Below are 14,621 nucleotides of genomic sequence, written 5' to 3'. Positions count from 1 at the left end.
TTTGTCGTTTGTCACCTGCTCATTTCAGTTTGAAAACTACACTGCTTTGTTTGTACCACCAAATTAGTGAGCTAGGCAGTGTTGTTGATGCAATACCAACCAGTGCTAGCACAGTGTAAAGTAGCATCAGGGATTTACTTTCTAATACAACAGGTGCTTTCCATTGGAAGGTGTCCTTTTCATAGCGCCAAATGAATGTTGTGCCAAATTGCATCAAGTTGACATTTCTTGGGGAGGATCCCTACAAACACATCCTATTTAAGGTTGTTGGACCAAACTATGTTCCAAAATCTATCTCTTACTGGAAGCAGCAGATAAAAAGGGAACTGCTTTGATTGCCCCAGAACGCTATCAGTGCATGTGTGCTGCAGAGCACCGAAAACATGCAATTCATCTGGCTATTTTTTCTTTTGTCTATAAATAGGAATTTGTACTGGAAGGGTATGCTTTCAGTACAAATCCTATGCTGGACTGCGCATAATGGTCTGAGCACTGAGGTGCGAGACTGGTCACAGTGCTTTTTGTACACAGGGGATAACACCAGCAGCAGGTCAAACTAACCGATATGGGTCTGTTACAAAAATAGAAACTGGTCTCAAATAGCCGGGGCACAATTTGGAAACACTATTTGGGACCTATCTCTGTGAAAATTGGACTTTAGAGGCTCTCTCTATTCTCACAAATTCGGTTTTAGCAATTTATTTTCAGTTCATACAGGCAAATGATTGTCCTTTGCTCCTGGTGCTTACTAGTCACAGGTAAACGTTTTAACTCGCAGTTGAAGTTAACAACATTCACAGATCTTACATTATGTGAAGGGCAAACATTTCTTGACATTTTGCATTGCCTAATTTTGCATGATTTCCACCTGTGAGAGACTGGTTGGGGCAGGAATGATTTGCTGAGAAACATTTACGACTTAAACCAGTCTCTGGTCAGTATTTCCCAAGACTTTTTAAAATAAACAAATAATAATCTGACATATGTAATAAAATCTGGTGCTCATGTAAAGCGCTCCAATGCCCCTTTGGGCTTAGTTAGAACAATATAAAACTGCAAAATAAAAGTGCGGCATGCAAATCACATTTAGTGACATACATGTCATTTTGCATAGTTTTTGCAAAATTACATGAAATTCTGAATACAATATGCTATTTCACACATACCTAGTGCGGATAAAAAAGACAGATAAGAATGTAATTAATGGATGATGCTAAAAATGTCTGAAACCCTGTGCAACAACTGTGGGTAAACCGTAAAATAAATATGTTAGGGATAAAGTACCCCCTGCAGTACACTATAAGATTATTGCAAGTCTCCAAGGAGTTCCATAAATATATAGGGGAACGAGGTTGAAGGCTAAGTTCCTTTATAGGGTTATAGAACTCCTAGTTACTTGCAATATCTTTATCATGAACACCAGGGGGTACTTAATCCCCTTTAATACATGCTCACACCATCACGTTTCCCACAAACAAGTTGAAACCTTGGTTCATATGAAAGAGCAAGCTTGTTTGCAAACATGAAGAATAAAAATAAAACCTCTTAAAAATAAAACCTCTGGTGCAAAATTAAACACATCAAAAAACCTGGTAGTTAATTTTGGTGAACAGATATTATAAACAGTTCAATACAAGGCAGTTTGCAAGCAAATTTTGCACTAACTTGGAATGGCTAAAAACATGCAGACAAATTCTTGCTTTTGCATCAGTATGTAAGGAGTGCAAAAATAAACATCTTCTCTCTGCTTGTCACTGTAAGCTAAAAAATAGAGGGGGGAAAAAGAAAAGCAATGTTCTGTTTTTCGTTGCTCTAAACAGCTGCTTCAATTTGGCTCCATGACCAGACCTGCCTTTCACCTCGGCCGCTGGTTCTAGTAGCAAGCATTGTGACATCAGAACTGACTCTAATAACTTATAGCAGTCGAGTTCGGATGTCTTTTACCTAATGATTATAATCAGTGACTGGGTGTGCAAATATAAATAAATTAGAGATTTGCGTTTATACAGAGATTACATAATCCCATGAAATATAAATCAGATTAAATGCCTTAAAAGTTTGGGAATGAATATTGTGCTCTCTGACTGCCCACAGTAATTATGAAATACATTAACAGAAGCTACAGAAACACATGGGACAAGGACCTTGGTTTACACAGACAGTGAAGCATTGTAGACATTGACCCTTCAAGCCTTATGTCGAAGACTAAAGGGCAGATATGCAAACCACTGCTAAAAACGAACACGGACGCACAACTACACCAGGGCACAGAGCAAGGGTACACAAACATTTCTCGGAGACAGACACAAATATTGGATATAGGCGATGTGACTACTTATCCTTTACTTAGGACGAAATGTTAGGCAAGGACAGGGACTTAGAAAAAGGTTGTGTGGCCATATCAAGGGAATTCCCACTACTACAGACCCCTGGAAACTCTCAGTGCCAAGAGGCAATACAATTTGCAAAGAAAGCACTCTACAAACAATGACTAACAAGTCCAATCTATCTGTACTGAAGTTTATACCTAAGCAAAAATCCCTGTCAAGAATAGAATGGTCCTCTAGAGATGAATTATTAAAGAGACATTTATATTCATATGCTACACGTGTTCTCCTATTAGCAAATGTACTCGATCAATACCTTTACGAAGAAATCGTCCTTGGTTGTGTAGGAAAACTTCTTCTGGTAACCATTTATAATTTGCCCCCTTATCAGCTGTCATACTCTTGAATGTAGCACGTTCCACAACAGTATTCACGGCCTCTTCATCCAGCTGTTGCCCCAGAAAGTCACATATTTTTAGCACAGCAGTTTTAAGATCCTGAAATAGTCATAAATATAGGTGTATTAAGGCCTTCTTTAGGAAAAAACACCAGAAGACTACAGGTTCAATATATCAAGTCAAGTGTTCAAAGCATCGACTTAATAATTACAAAAACATTATGAAAAACATAACAGTTTTGAGTTTTTACCCACATTGGCGCAGATTTATTATTTACTTTTACTTATTTTTGCGGATAAATACAGACAGAAAAACATTTAGGGCCTCATTTATGAAAAGTGATGCATCGCTGCGTGAAAACAGCGATGCGTCACTTTTCACTGCGCACTCCTTGCGACACCAATGATGCGTCATATTTAATGTATGACGCATCATGTTGCAAGGACTTACAGATACGTCAGTATTTCTCACGTATCTGTAAGCGCAAAAGTGACGCATTGCTGGAGTGTGCCACAAAAGTGACGCAACTCCAGCAATGCGTCCTTTCACATGGGGAGGGGAAAGCCCCATGTGAAAGGGCTTGCGTCAGTCTTACGCCTGCTGTGAGGCAGGCGCAAGAATTTGACACACCAGCATCCTAAAAGTGACGCATTGAAATCTCATAGATTTCACTGTGTCACTATTACTAGGCTTTTTGTGGGGGAACGCCCCCTCTGCATACATTATACCTGGCGCAGGTATAATGTGGCGCAGGGGTTTAAAAAGTGACGCATCTACCTAGATGCGTCACTTTTTAAATATGGAGCAACAAGGCGCATATTTTACGCCGCTGGTGCGTCACGAAAAGTGACGCACCGGCGGCGCAAAACTGACTCAAGGCCTCATAAATAAGGGCCTTAGTTTCCTGTGTGTATTTATTTTTAAATGTGGGTAAAAACTGAAATTAGACTGTTTTGAGTGATTCTAAATGCTGCCAGTCACGACTGCCAGGCCAATAGCTGTGCAGATTGACAGGTAAGAAATGTTGGAAATAAACATGTTAGTAATGAGGCTTCAATAGAAATAGATATTAACAAGGTAGATATTAAAACGTGCATGTTTTCATATAAGTGTATTGATTCATCTTCTGGGGATGTTCATATTATTCAATTCCTGTGAAGCATTCAAGTAAGAGTGCACATTTATTGGTTAAAATAATGTGGAAATACACTTGTTTTAGCTTACTTTTTTTCACAGACCCAAAATAAATATGGATAAATACAGATAAAATTAACAAAAAATAAATAAGGATAAATAGGGACGGAAACGCCTAAAAAATAAATGTCATACAACCTGAAGCCCCAATTATGATTTACATTGATGGTGCTCATTGTTTCTATTTTAACCTACACTCAACCTTAAACTGCAAGACGATCATGCGCTCATTGAAAGGCTCTAATCACCAGGGGCTGGATCACAACATGCTTTTGAATAACACTGTTTCATATCCCCGGTGTGAAAAAAACCATTGCCCGGAGCACACACTTTTTACGATTGCATATAAAAGCAGATTCAAGGAGTTGGCAACGTGTGACTAAAATATTTTGCACACATTTGTTATTTGGCATTGTGGTGTTGGGGTGATGTGTTGCAGTTTGTTCTGTTAGTTTTTTTGTATTGTATTATTGGATTGTGTTGTTGTGTTGAATTTATTTTTAACGTTTATTGCGTTGTTGTCTAATTTTGTCTTTGTTATGTTGTTAATTTGCTTCGTATTATATCTATGTGTTTTGTCCTGTTGTTAACTGTGGAGATGTCAAAAACAACTGCTACATTTCCAGTCAAAATGCAGCACATTCTTTTAACCCCTTTCGTGCTCATGACGAGCTCGTCATGAGCTACAGTGCTCCAGTGCTCATGACGAGCTGAGCTCGTTATGGCCTTTAGAACGCTCGCACGCTGGGCAAATTCCCCTACTGTGCTGAGCGTTCTAAAGAAACGGGTGCGGCCGTGACGATCTCAGCTCATCATGAGCACAGGAGCACTGTAGCTCATGACGAGCTGAGCTTATCATGAGCATGGGAGCGCTGCGCGCGCCCCCCCTCCCCCCAGCACAGCAGGGGAATGTGCCGAGCAGGGAATGGGTTAAAGTTCCAATGAGAAACATCCGTTGACCACTATCTAAGGTGGTACATTTATTTTACTGCTCAAGCTGTTCAACTGTTTAAGCCACTTAGCAACCCCATGCTATAGCAGACAGTTTTCTAAAGTCATAGGCCATAATTCCCAAAGAGACTGTTTATTCGGGGCAGAGGCTCCTCAGTCATATTGGGATCTAACCCCCCCCCCCCCATGGTGAGATCTCCACACTGAGGTTTCCCTGTTGTGGAGATCCTGCCATGAGTGCTGAAATCTCATTATGAGTGCAGAGCCTCCGTTCAGAGTGCTGAGGCTCTTTGTGAATCAGGGCCACAGTTCTGTGCTACATCTAGGTCATTCTGGGTGGAAACATTGGCTAATGCATAACATGTGAAATATAAAACATAGATTTAAATGACCAGATCATTTACCCTACCTTAAGCCCCATTATCCATATGGAAACAGCTTAAGCTCTCTCTCTACCTGTTGTATAATAGTTGTGAACCTCCAACATAGCTAATCATTTAATCACATCATGACAGTCCTTATAATAGTGAACAACAAAATATACAGTATTTCACTCTCAGGACCTCTAAAGCACACCAGTACACGTCCTACCTTAAACATACACTGCACCCTGCCAATGAGGGTACCTTGAGCATACCTTAGGGGTTACTTACATGGAAGGAAAGGGAAGGTTAGGCCCTGGCAAGTGGGTGCCCTTGCCATGGCGCCATGGTAGTTTAAAACTGCCTGCACAGACACTGCAGTTGCAGGTGTGAGACACATTTGAAAGGCTACTAGTGTGGGTGGCACTATCAGTGCTGCCGACCCACTAGTAGCATTTGATTTACAGGCCCTGGGCCCACACAGTGCACTTTACTAAGGGCTTACCAGTAAATCTTATATTGCAATCATTGATAAGCAATCATAGCTGCAACTTACACAAGGAGCACTTGCACTTTGACACTGATCAGTAGTAGCAAAGTGTTGAAAGCATCCAAGCCAGCAAAAACAAAATCCATCGGACAGTAAGAAATGCAGGCGGTAGAGGCAAAAAGTCAGGGGAAAACACGCCAAGGGTCCCAAGTCTAACAGTTACCAATTGCGGTTTTAGTGATGTCATATGAGAGCTTATCAGTGATGTTATTTATAGTGTCTTTGAGGTATGATCACTTAGGTATATGGTAAAAAATACTATGGAGGCAGCTTGGAACTTACCTTCATAGTCAACCTGTCTCCAAGGGAGGAAACCTAGCCGCACAACCAGACATAAATGGTTATCAAGAGACAGTCCTGGGTGGGAACTCTTTACTTAACACACTGGACTTTTACTTATGCCATTTCAAAGGGCCTACAGAGCAGGGGTTTCTGAGACAGTTTGCAAAGAAATGACAGAAAATGCGGCAAAGAAAAAAGGCTAGTTTGGACATGGAGAATTTCTAAACATTTGACCCAGAGCTGTCGCAGGTCATTGCCTATTGTGAACTAGATAAAACTCACCACAGCTCATATGAATACAAGTGGACTTGGAGAGACCCAAAAAAAACAGTAGATTACATCTGCTTGCAAGTTTCCTGGAGAAGGACAGATCTATCCCCAATTTCCTTTTATCCTTGCTTTGGAAGTGCTCCCAAGAATATAATAAACTGGCCTTCTACTGTCCCAGAAACAAAAACGCTGTTTAACAGAATCTTGGAGGAAGGAGCATCAGATCATTAGGGACTGGTAATTGTGCTGGAAATCCTAGATGGAGAAACAGGTTGAGCCTATCTTTGCAATCTGTTGGCTGGAGATCTAGAAGGCTACCCCAGAAGAATGTGATCTTTAGGAGTGACCTGCTAAAAGTAATCCAAAATCTGACAAATGTAGAATTCTTGCCTATAGTGAAAGCTAGGGTAATAAGATTTGTCTGCACTATGGATTTGGGGCTGGAGTCCTCCCAGAAAAATCCTGGAATATTTGAAGCATTTTCATGAAACCCAACTGTAAGGTAACTTGACCTTGTATGTGCCCTCCAAGCTTCGGTGGGGCTAAATAGTGTTGGTAAATAGTTCTAATTTTTGGGGCAGGGGTCACCGACATTTGCCACTTTTGGCAGTGCACATACATCACATTTTAAGACACCAATGTGCTTATGGGCATTTTCTTAATTAAAAAACATAATCCAATGTACACATTTGTGTGCCATTTTATCCATTGTTTTTGTTTGCTAAATTTGTTTGGGTAGTTTATTGCAGTTAGTTGACTTGAATATTGTTTTGGTGCTGCTTATAAACTTAATGCATAGCATCCTGCCTGATTCCTTGTACTATATGTACAAGAATGTAAGCCTGAGTTTTCCCATTGAAACTGTTTTGAATTTCTCAGATACTAGATTAATATTTTTCTATGGTCATTCCCTTAATTATTAAATCAGAATCTCATAGTGGTTTTGGTGGCTGAAAGTTATGAGATGTATGTCTACGAGCTAACTTACAATCTTACCAGCTGAGAATTAAATAGCTCCTTGTCAGATTCTGGAGCAAAAATCTTTTTTCTTTTTGAGTGCCCATTTTTTTCATCTTTGATTGAATCATTTTTTATTAAGACCCATTTTGAAGAAATGTTTGTTTCTTCATTTTTGGTTGCATTGCAGAGGATATCTGTCTACATTGCCAGAATTGTAGTCAGAGAGATCCAGGTGATGTACCAGAAAAAGCATATATAGATGGGCAGTAGAGGCAAAAAGGTTGACAAGGCGAATAAAGTTCTGTAAGTACATATCACCTCAGAGTAGAGTGAAGAACAAGAGCAAGAGGAGACTGAGGAGGATGAGTAGAACATAGAGGACACAGATTTATAAAATAAAGGCCCACTGAACACAATCCTGGGTATAAAAGTAGTGTGTGATTCACACTTTGGAGTTTGAGGAAAAGAGCTGAGAGGCAAGTGAAGCTGAAAGTTGATGTTCTGGCCGCAGAGGCGAAAAAACATGCGCTGATTAAAAATGGCCGTAATAGTCCTTGCAGACATACAAACAGTTGCTAGAGATGAAAAAGTTAGTCCTTGCTCATGAGGGTAGCCAGAGGATACAGGAACTGGAGGCCATCAGGGGCATAACAGAGGCCCCCACAGCCCCGAGGTACAGGGGTGCCCCAAGGTTTCTGGCTTTGGAGGGGGCCCCTAACTCTCTAAGCCTTGCCATTGCATGCCTTGCAGAACCCATGCAAGACATGCAATAAGAGATAGTTGAACACTCGGTAAAACCACTATGCTTAACAGAGCAAGCTCCTGCCTAGTATGGGGGGAAACTATTAAAGGGGCCCCATTGAGCCCATTCTGCAGGGGGCCCTATTAGTTTGCGTTATGCCACTGGACGTCATGTGGGCATCAGACCTTAGTGCTGGTGCTAGCATCTGCAGAATGATGATCACATTTTACAGCATGCACAGCTACACCAAGGAGTGTCCCAGTGCGAAAAGCTGCTGGATCAAAATATGAAAAGAGTTTTAGACTTATGCAAAGATCTACATTTTTAGCTTCTTCTTAAATAATAACAAATATCTTGTAATCCGTAGTTCCAGAGGGAGCAGATTCCAAGCCGCCAAACCTAGGTACACCACAGACCATCCACCTGTTGATACTGGGGATCTCTGCCAAAAATGTGTTGGCTGATCTTAGCTGTCTTGTGGGGTTGTGAAAACCTAATATGGCTCTAAGATAGGCAGATCCTGATTGATATAATAAATCATTCACTAATACAATAGCCTTACATTTAACGCTTTCCCTGATGGGCAACCAATTAAATGCTCGCAGATGTGGCGAAATTTGTTCTCATGGAATCATTTAGCAGGAGTCGAGCCACCGCATTCTGAAACACCTGCAGTTTGTTCATCAAATACTCTAGTAGGCCAAGATACAGTGCATTGCCGTAATCATTTATAGATGTTATAAATGCCTGGATGGCCAATTTCTTTTCTGAAAAAGATAGGAGAGGCAAAAATGTCTTTAGGACCTCATAATCCTAAAACAAATGCCTACCAACCCCTTTACTTGAGACATGAAAGACAGCCTGTTGACCAATGCAATATTCAGATTTTTGACTAAGTCCGGGGGCAGATGCATCATCTGGCCAAAAGGTTTGACAAAGACCTGATGGAATATTCCCAAATAAGATAGTTTCTGTTTTCTCTTTATTGCATTTGGGCAGTTGCTAACAACTGAAACATAGCTGTCAGGTTGAATTTAATCTGACCACGCTCAAATTCAACTCCCTTATCCCATGAGAAAAACATCGTTGTATTATCCTCATAGGAGATCACCTTAGCTCCCAGAGTTACTGCAAGTTGAGCCAGAGGGATGCGATTAAAAAGGGTAGAACTCAGAGCAGAGTCTCGAGGGACTCTGACCAGTACATCGCATGGAGTGGCAGTGCAGGGAGGAATCCAAACTTGTTGGCTCCTCTTAGCTAAGAATTGTATCCAGTCCAGTGACTGTCCTGTTAGTTCAGTCGCCTGGAGAGAGTCTACCAGCATTGTCTGAAGGACTGTATTGAATGTTGCTATAAATCTAGCATGATCAGTACAGCCAGTCCCACCAGCATTCAAAGTTCCTCTAATGTATTCAGACACCTCTACAAGTGCAGTCTCCATACTATGTTTAGCTCTGAAGCCTGACTGACTGGAGTGAAGCAAAGTGTTTTCTTCTGAATAGCTAGAAAGCTGTTTAATAACCTGTTTCTCAAAAATTTTTAATAGAGCAAGAAATAGGAATATTGGCCTATAGTTAGCTGGATGATCGGATCTGCTGCAGGCTTTTTTATCAACTGAAGAATTTTTGCCTGCTTCCACAAGCTGGGTACCTCTGCCGTCTTCATTGATGTCAGCCACTGATATATGTATTTAGGACGACAGAGATCAGAAGGCGAGCCAGATGTGATGACCTTCAAAGTCTGCAGAGAGCACTCTAAAGATGTGGGCTTGAGGGTACTCAGCTTTGCCTGAGGAGGGAAAATCATTCTGGCTTGCTATTTTATCCAAGAGTTCTTCTCTGGTCTTAAATCCCCTGACAGGCTGGCATGATTACTTAGAATCTTTATATAAAAAAGCACACAAGCTTTTCACACCATTCTACAGAGACTGAATAGGAACTAGCACATGCTAATGGGGTCATAAAACTCTTCCCAATCGTGAAAATCTCACTCAATCTGTTCCCTGCTCTTCCAATCCTCTCTGCACGGTAGACTTGTTTGGTTTTTATTATTAAGACTTGATATTGCTTTATTTCAGTTTATATGCCTCTTTTTCCACTAAATGTACTCCTTTCTCCATTTCAGGTCCAGCATCATACACCGTTTCTCCCAGTTTTATGCTTATCAGAAAACCATCGGCTAGAGGGCTTCCTTCTGCTTACTCTACTTGGGAGAGCTGACACCACTTCCTCAGTAGCATTTTTAATCCAATTATCACATCGTAAAACATCATCCTCCAACACGCCAGTCAAGGCTGGAAATTGTGGATCAAGAGTCCCCATAAACTCCACTGGATTTATCTTATTAAAACCTTTCCCAGTAGGGGCCATTCTGTCTGGAAGCCGATCTAGTTTTACTGAGAGCTACTAGGTAAATCTAGTTATGTGATGGTCTGATCAGAAAAGGGTATTGGTCCTCCATTAGTATGTCAACATTGGGGAATTCTATGTCCACTCTGATGGGTCAGCTTTCCCCCGAAAACGTTTATGCCAAGAGAGTGCATCATTTCTCTAAATTCAATGGCCTCGCTATCTGTCCGTTTGTCATTATGCAAATCTTTTAGAAGTGTAAGGTGAGGGATAGCTTTATCTAAAGTCTTTAAGAAGGAGACAGCAGATCCTGGCAGCCACTGAGTGCTGGGGCAACAAAGAGATGCAGAAGCGAAAGGCTTTTGCTTACAGCTGATCTTTCACCATTAGGCCTTAACAATTCCAGTCCTCCCTGAGGATAACGGCCAGGCCTCCTCCTACCTGACCTCCTACCTGACGATCTTTCTTGTGAATCTTAAAGCCATTTGGGATGGCACTAGAAGTGGAGGGGTTAGAGGCCTCAGATAGCCAAGTTTCAGTTATGCATAACAAAGCCAAGATGCCCTCAACTAGAAGATCATAAATGTTGTTAGCATGTTTTTGCATGGATCATGCGTTGATACCTGCTGCACGAATTATATTATCCTTTTCCTATTTTGCCCCTCCTGAATACAGATTTGCATTTTACTTACATATTTAAGATAGAAAATGCACTCTGAGCAACTAGCATTTAGATTAGAACAGGAACACGTCTGCAGTTGAGATTTGGTGTCTAGAGCAAGGCTCATAAGTAAATCTCTTCTGTGCCTGATATGCTTCTTACCTTTAGAATGCTCACCAGCAGTATGGAAAGGGGCGACCACTCGGTCCCCCCGAACGTATGGATGAGTGCCTCGATCCCCCCGGGAAGCCATTTTTGGGCGGGAGGCGCGTCTCGGCTGGTATGCCCGAAGCGGCGTAGCCGGGGCGCGCCTTTTCCCGCCCTAGAGTGGGCTGGCCTAGACACCGACGCAGCCAGCCACGCCCCCGGGGCGGGCAGGGGCGGGTTTTCGCCCGCCCTGAAGACGGATAAAAGAAGGCGCAAGACCAGAAGACGTCCTCTTGTTCTTGTGCTCCGAAGCTGCACCTCCTCGCTACACGTGAGCTCGGGACGGAACGAAGAGCCAATTTTGAGCGTTTTGATCTTTTTCTTTGTCTTCTAGATACTTCCTCGGAGAGATGCCCAAGAAAGGCGCAAAAAGAATGACGACCGATCAGATGGTGCGGGCCCTTTGCAAAGAAGTGTCCGACATAAAGAAACGGTTGGCGGAGCGAGATGGGGAGGAGGGTTCGGGCACCCCGCCGGCTGGAGGGAGACCTAAGAGGCCGAGAAAGGTTCCAGCCGGTGGGGCCGTCCCGGTTCCCTCTGCCCCGCTCGAGGCGCCGACCCCAGTACCGATGGAGGGGAATCCAATCCCCGTTGTCGTCACCCCGACATCCAAGGAAGACATGCCCCCCGAGCTGGCAGCACAGCTAGCAGCATGGTTGGGGGATAGTAGTGATGGCGCCACGGCTGCCGAAGCACAGGCGCTGATAAAAGGGCTTCGTGAGAAGAAAGAGGCAGCTAGAGTGGCTACGCCGTTGGCGGGGATAGACAAGCCGCAAGCGGCAGAAGCTGCGTCCGGTGCAGGTAAGCGGCCATTGCCGATTGCAAGGGACGAGTCAGCACCCTCTCGTAGAGAGAGATTAGGACAACATGTGCCTTTAGCTATAAAGGAAAAGATCTGGGCGGGGGAGTACGTGAATATTTTTTCCCTGCTTGTTGATCATTATGATGTGGAACATGTAAAAAGTCAGAAGGACTTAATGCATCCGAGTGTTTGGCGCGCAAAGATGGCCGCCTTTAAGGTAAATGAGAACATTGGCAACTGGGGCAATGCATGGGGTATTTTCACATCAATTTTGGGGGAACGTAGGCCCGAGTTGCTTCCTGAGTTTCCCGTTTATCAATCACGAATTATGGGTTACTCGACAGCGTATCAAGGTAACCATTGGTTTTGTTATGACAATTTGTTCAGGAAAGAAAAGGAACATAACAAGGGTTTGACTTGGGATTGTTACGATTCTTTAACATGGGATAAGATGAAAGAATCGGGAATGTTAAGAATGCCATTGGTCGGGAGCACTGTTGTTGATTACTCCCGCCAAAATGTGGGGACGCCCTTTCGACCAAGTACGAGCACCGACGACCAGTCGAGGCCCGCAGGCAATACAGGGAGAAAGGGTTTCTGTTTTAATTTTAACAAGGGGAAGTGTACCAGGCCTCCGGGATCGTGTAAATTCAAACATGAGTGTAGTACGTGTGGGTCGTCCCATCCTGAGTCATCGTGCAGAGCCAGAACGAGTGAGAATGGGGGTAAGGGAGGCGCCAAACAGGTCTAAGCTAGGCCGAGGGGCGCCTTTACCAACCCCGATTGATACCTTGGCAATGATTCCCTGGCTCAGCGAATACCCGGATCGCACTTCTGCCGGGGTGCTGCGGAACGGTTTTACACATGGTTTCCGCATCCCGGTAGGGGACTTTCAGGGTGTAGGGATGTGCAAAAATCAACTTTCCGTTTTACAACATGCATCTGTAGTGCAAGAAAAAATTCAGAAAGAGGTTAGCCGGGGACGGGTCGCCGGCCCGTTTAGTGAGCCCCCGGTACCGGATTTCGTTTGTTCTCCGTTAGGGGTGGTCCCCAAGAAGGACCCGGGTGAGTTTCGTTTGATTCATAATCTATCTTCTCCATATGGTCTTTCGGTGAACGACGCAATTGAGCCAGAAGTTTGTTCGGTGCGATACGCATCTTTTGATGAGGCGGTAGCCATCTTGAATCGCCTGGGGCACGGGACGTTGATGGCGAAATCTGATATCGAGTCAGCGTTCCGGTTGCTTCCGGTACACCCAGACGATCAGCGTCTTCTGGGATTCGGGTTTCAGGGGTCATTTTACATGGATAGGTGTATGCCAATGGGATGCTCTATATCATGTGCTTACTTTGAGCAATTCAGTACTTTCCTGCAATGGGTGTTCACTAAGAAAACGGGTTTCCGAAATGTAATGCACTACCTTGACGATTTTCTGTTCCTTGGCCCCGCCGGTACTTCCGAATGTGCCCGGGCCTTAGCTGAATTCTGTGTGTTAATGGATCATCTTGGCGTGCCATTGGCACCAGGTAAAACTATGGGTCCCACGACTTGCCTCGAGTTTTTGGGGATCGAGTTGGACTCAAGGGAGGGGTGCTTCCGTTTACCAGCTAGCAAAGTGTCGAAATTCAGGGCAGCCCTCCAAGTATGTTTAAAGGCATCCAAAGTTACACTGCATCAGTTGCAACAGTTAGTGGGAAAGTTGAACTTTGCCTTGAGGGTGATACCAATGGCTCGCCCCTTTTCCCGCTCAATTGCCCAAGCGATGGTTGGCTTAAAGGAGGGTCATCATCGCACAAGGTTATCGGCCGAGGTCCGCCAGGACATGCGGATTTGGTTAGCATTCTTGGCGGACTTCAATGGCCGGGTCGTCTGGAACAAGCCAGCCGTCTCCTCTGAAGAGCTTGGGCTATGGACAGACTCAGCAGGAAGCGTAGGTTTTGGCGCCATCTTCGGCACAAAATGGTCGGCACAAAAGTGGCCCCTATGGTGGCACGAGAAGGGGCTGACAAGTAACATCGCTTTCCTCGAACTATTTCCCATTCTGGTGGCCCTGAGAACCTGGCCAGAAGGGTTCAGAGATCATTCTGTTGTGTTCTGGTCCGACAATATGACCGTGGTAGAATGCATCAATAGTCAGGCAGCCCGTTGTAAGTTGATTTTGAGGCTCCTCAAAGAAATTGTCTTACTGTGTATGCAACTGAACGTAGTATTCAGAGCAAAACATGTCCCAGGGGTGATGAATCAGGCTGCTGATGCACTGTCTCGTTTTCACATGCAGGCTTTCTCGGGTTTCCTTCCTTCAGCGGACCCGGAGCCGGCACCCTTCCCCGAAGCTCTCTGGTCTCTCGGTGCCCCGAACTTCGTCACCTCGTGGGAGAGAGTCTAGCACCCAGGACAAGGAAGGCATATGGAGGGGCGTTCCAGGCCTATTTAGCCTTTTTTGGGGGCAGAGAGAGGAGGACTTTGGGGTCAGGAGGAGTTGGTAGTACTTTTTCTGATGTCCTTACGTAGGGCTGGGAAATCGGTGGCTACGGCCCAAAGGCATCGTGCCGCCATTTCCTTTGTT

General features: G+C 43.8%; 1 protein-coding gene across 6 annotated transcripts in view; it reads right to left on the bottom strand.

Moving 5' to 3' along the window:
* The window catches only part of LOC147707970 (amine sulfotransferase-like), a 429,743-nt gene that overhangs the window by 40,331 nt on the left and 374,791 nt on the right, over positions 1-14,621 (bottom strand). For all 6 annotated transcript variants that reach the window (XM_086926779.1, XM_086926775.1, XM_086926780.1 and 3 more), the window contains one exon: positions 2,644-2,824. In XM_086926779.1, coding sequence (XP_086782905.1) covers positions 2,644-2,824 — 181 coding nt within the window. The remainder of the gene's footprint in view (positions 1-2,643; positions 2,825-14,621) is intronic.

This window comes from Lissotriton vulgaris, chromosome 6, assembly GCF_964263255.1.
Source record: "Lissotriton vulgaris chromosome 6, aLisVul1.2, whole genome shotgun sequence".
In the NCBI taxonomy this organism is placed as follows: domain Eukaryota; kingdom Metazoa; phylum Chordata; class Amphibia; order Caudata; family Salamandridae; genus Lissotriton; species Lissotriton vulgaris.
The sequence above is the reverse complement of the archived record's forward strand: the minus strand, read 5'-3'. Positions and strand labels throughout refer to the sequence as shown.